Source organism: Phaethon lepturus, unplaced genomic scaffold, assembly GCF_000687285.1.
Source record: "Phaethon lepturus isolate BGI_N335 unplaced genomic scaffold, ASM68728v1 scaffold3614, whole genome shotgun sequence".
NCBI classification, from domain to species: domain Eukaryota; kingdom Metazoa; phylum Chordata; class Aves; order Phaethontiformes; family Phaethontidae; genus Phaethon; species Phaethon lepturus.
Window position 1 is genome coordinate 25573 of NW_010533802.1, and position 2904 is coordinate 28476.

Genomic DNA, 2904 nt, shown 5'->3' on the forward strand with positions numbered 1-2904 from the left:
AGCTTTTCAAATGCCAGAATCTTTGACAGATATCACAAACATTTACTTAATTGATTCAATATTTCATATGTCAAAACATATTTCATGACAGTAAACTGAAACATTTTCTGCGGTCAATGTATATCTAAATCTCTTTTCCCCATAATTTGAAAGGCTATGAGAATAGAGCTTTAGGGATGCATTTATAAGCATCTTCATCCAAAATGTTATCAGTCCTGTTCCCTCCTCCCCAAAGGATATCCAAAAAAACGGGGAAAATGATCCAAAGCACATTAGTGTATTACTGCATTTCTGAAGTGAAAAAAATGTAGAAAATGGTAAAATCTCAAGTAGTTTCAATATATATTGTAGAAATCATCCTATCAGAAGTTTTACTCCATCCTTAAAATGGCTTATCAACTTGTGTGCCCATATTAACAGTTCCTAGAGTCTTCCTACAAACCCAGGAAATTTCCCCCCACCCCGGTCCCAAGAGCAGGTAGGAGGGAAAAGGACAGAAGGAGGGGACACCTAGTAGGTGTTCAATTATTTAACTGATGGCGTGATTTTAAACGATAAAATTCGACAAGACCCCAATACCGCAATTTCCATATAGGTACTACACATCAACTTCCACAGACTTCTTTTTTTTAAAGGCCATTTTTAGAAGGACAAAATACTGAGACAAGAAGGCGGCTGAACAAATCTTCTCAAACACAAAATAGTTTACAGACAATACAAGGCTTAGGAGAAAGGCGTTTTTTTTTTCCCAAAGATATGCTGCATAACCATGTTCTTATCACACAGCTCTGTCTACAAGTTCTACATTAGGGCATATCTCTATAGAAATTTATAATTAGGATACTAGGAAATAGTTTTTAACATAGATGTAAATTCTGTAATTTAGAATACCAACATTTTTTTTATCCACGATCATTTTTTTCAAACAGGCTATTTTAAAGGGAAAAAAATTCCATTCAACAAGTTTCATTTAGCTTTTACTTATGGTTGAATACACATGAAATGTGCTTTCAATGCATAAAAATCACAGTGGATAGCAGCAAAGGACTTGGGGGAAATTAAGGAGAATTTGATCATTCACATTGTGATTAATCTGCACATTGATGAAAGATAGCTATTTCACACTTCTAAAAATAAACTTGAGATCATTCTTTAAAAAAAAAAAAAAAAAGCAGCCCCCCAAAATACACAAAACCCCCCAAAACAAACATAAATCCAAATGCATTACTTTTACACACAAAAATGAAATATTTTATGGCAGCAAAAGATTTTGATAATAATGAGAGTCTGTAAACTGTAATTCAATCTCTTTTTGTTGTTGTTGTTCCCAAAGTGCAAGATGCAAGATTCCCATAAGCTTTCAGTAGTGCTTTTCCTGTAAGTAATCCTTCATTTTGTTTGGCAAAGGCAGTTTCTGAATCAGGTCTATTCTGGTGTACTGACGTATTACAAAACGACACAGGTATTGTAAAGAACGCACCTGCATAAACCGAGAGACTGGATTTGTCAGTCTCACTGGATAAGTTGCTGATCCAGGCAGTCGGGATCTCGAATAGCAGAAAGCTCCATTTTCAGAGTCCCTGATTGAATGTTCAATTAAGTCAACTATAGATGTATGTCCCTCCACATCTGGTTGTTCGTAAAAGCTAAACCTACCATTTGAGTGTTCAATTCTAGTGTGAAGAGTTTTTCCATGGGAACGAAAACTCAAACTTAAAAGATAACGATCATCAGAACTATCTCGAACAAGAAACGAGCCATCAGGCACATTAGCTAATTTTCCCTCTGCCTCCCAACGTGTAATGGGGCCCCAGTACCATCCTTGTTTTGCAAGTTTTTTCAGTTCTTCTGTGAGACTTGTCACAACCATAGGACCACTGTTCTGTACAGAATCATAAACTCTTCCAACTCCAGGGGCAGTGTTAGGATCAAAATTCAAATGGCAGCGCATACTTTCAGCCACGTGGGCATCTGTGCCACTCAATCCATTGAAGTTCCTTTGGATTTGATTATTCTGCATTGGAGGTAGCAAAGGTGAGAGTGGAGGGACATCACTGTGATTAACTCTTGGGCTTTGCAACATGACTCCTGTGGTACCAATCAACAAACCATTCACAGTCTGGTCCACAAAGATATCCGGTGCAACGACTACATCCTGATCCACTTGGTTCTCTTCTTCATGGAAAGCATTTCCTCCCACTTGAGAGGAAACAGTTGAAACTTCCATGGGTGAGGAACTATCCAGACAGTAACTACGTGATCCTTCCAAAGGATACATTCCCTCATCTAAAGGCACAGTATACTGAATGTAGTCCTGAGGCATTAATCCAATAACTACAGGCACATGTTCATCAATATGAAGATGCAAGTCCCCATTCTGAGATTCCGTATTTTTTAATGCATTGTTTTGCTCCTGGAACACGTTGTCTGACTGCAAGTCATGGAAGTCCTTTCGAACGCCATTCAGTGCCGGGCTTGGATTAGAGGAATGGACCAAGGCCTTGACTTTCACTTCCATTTTGATGCAAGTCTCTTCTGAATTTGTAGGTCGAAGGGGCCACGGAGTTGGACTGTAATGGTGATTACGGAGGGAAGTGGACCTCAGAGGTCTTTGAGCTCTCACATCTTTGAAGGTTATTGGAGCAGATGAGGAAGAAAAAGTGTCATCATCTGCAGAGCTTACAGATGGCGTGCTGCCTTTGCCCTTCTGTTTTTGTTTTGCTGAAAGCCTCCTTTTTAACGTACCCATTAAGCTTTCACTTTTTGACCTGTTTTTGCCTCCTTTTTCATCTTCACTATTGACTTCACAGCTAGCCAAATCTTTACCATAGCAGCTGCCAAACAAGGAGTCATCTTTTCCAAATTCACTTAATGATGGCTGCTGAAACCATACAAAGGAGCTTT

At 38.7% G+C, this 2904-nt stretch overlaps 1 protein-coding gene across 1 annotated transcript in view; it reads right to left on the bottom strand.

The window, feature by feature from the left end:
• Positions 1-874: 874 nt before the first annotated feature.
• The window catches only part of SOCS6 (suppressor of cytokine signaling 6), a 2127-nt gene continuing 97 nt past the window's right edge, over positions 875-2904 (bottom strand). Inside the window, exon 1 of the mRNA XM_010285307.1 lies at positions 875-2904. This exon is cut by the window's right edge and continues 97 nt beyond it. Coding sequence (XP_010283609.1) covers positions 1361-2904 — 1544 coding nt within the window. The 3' untranslated portion in view covers positions 875-1360.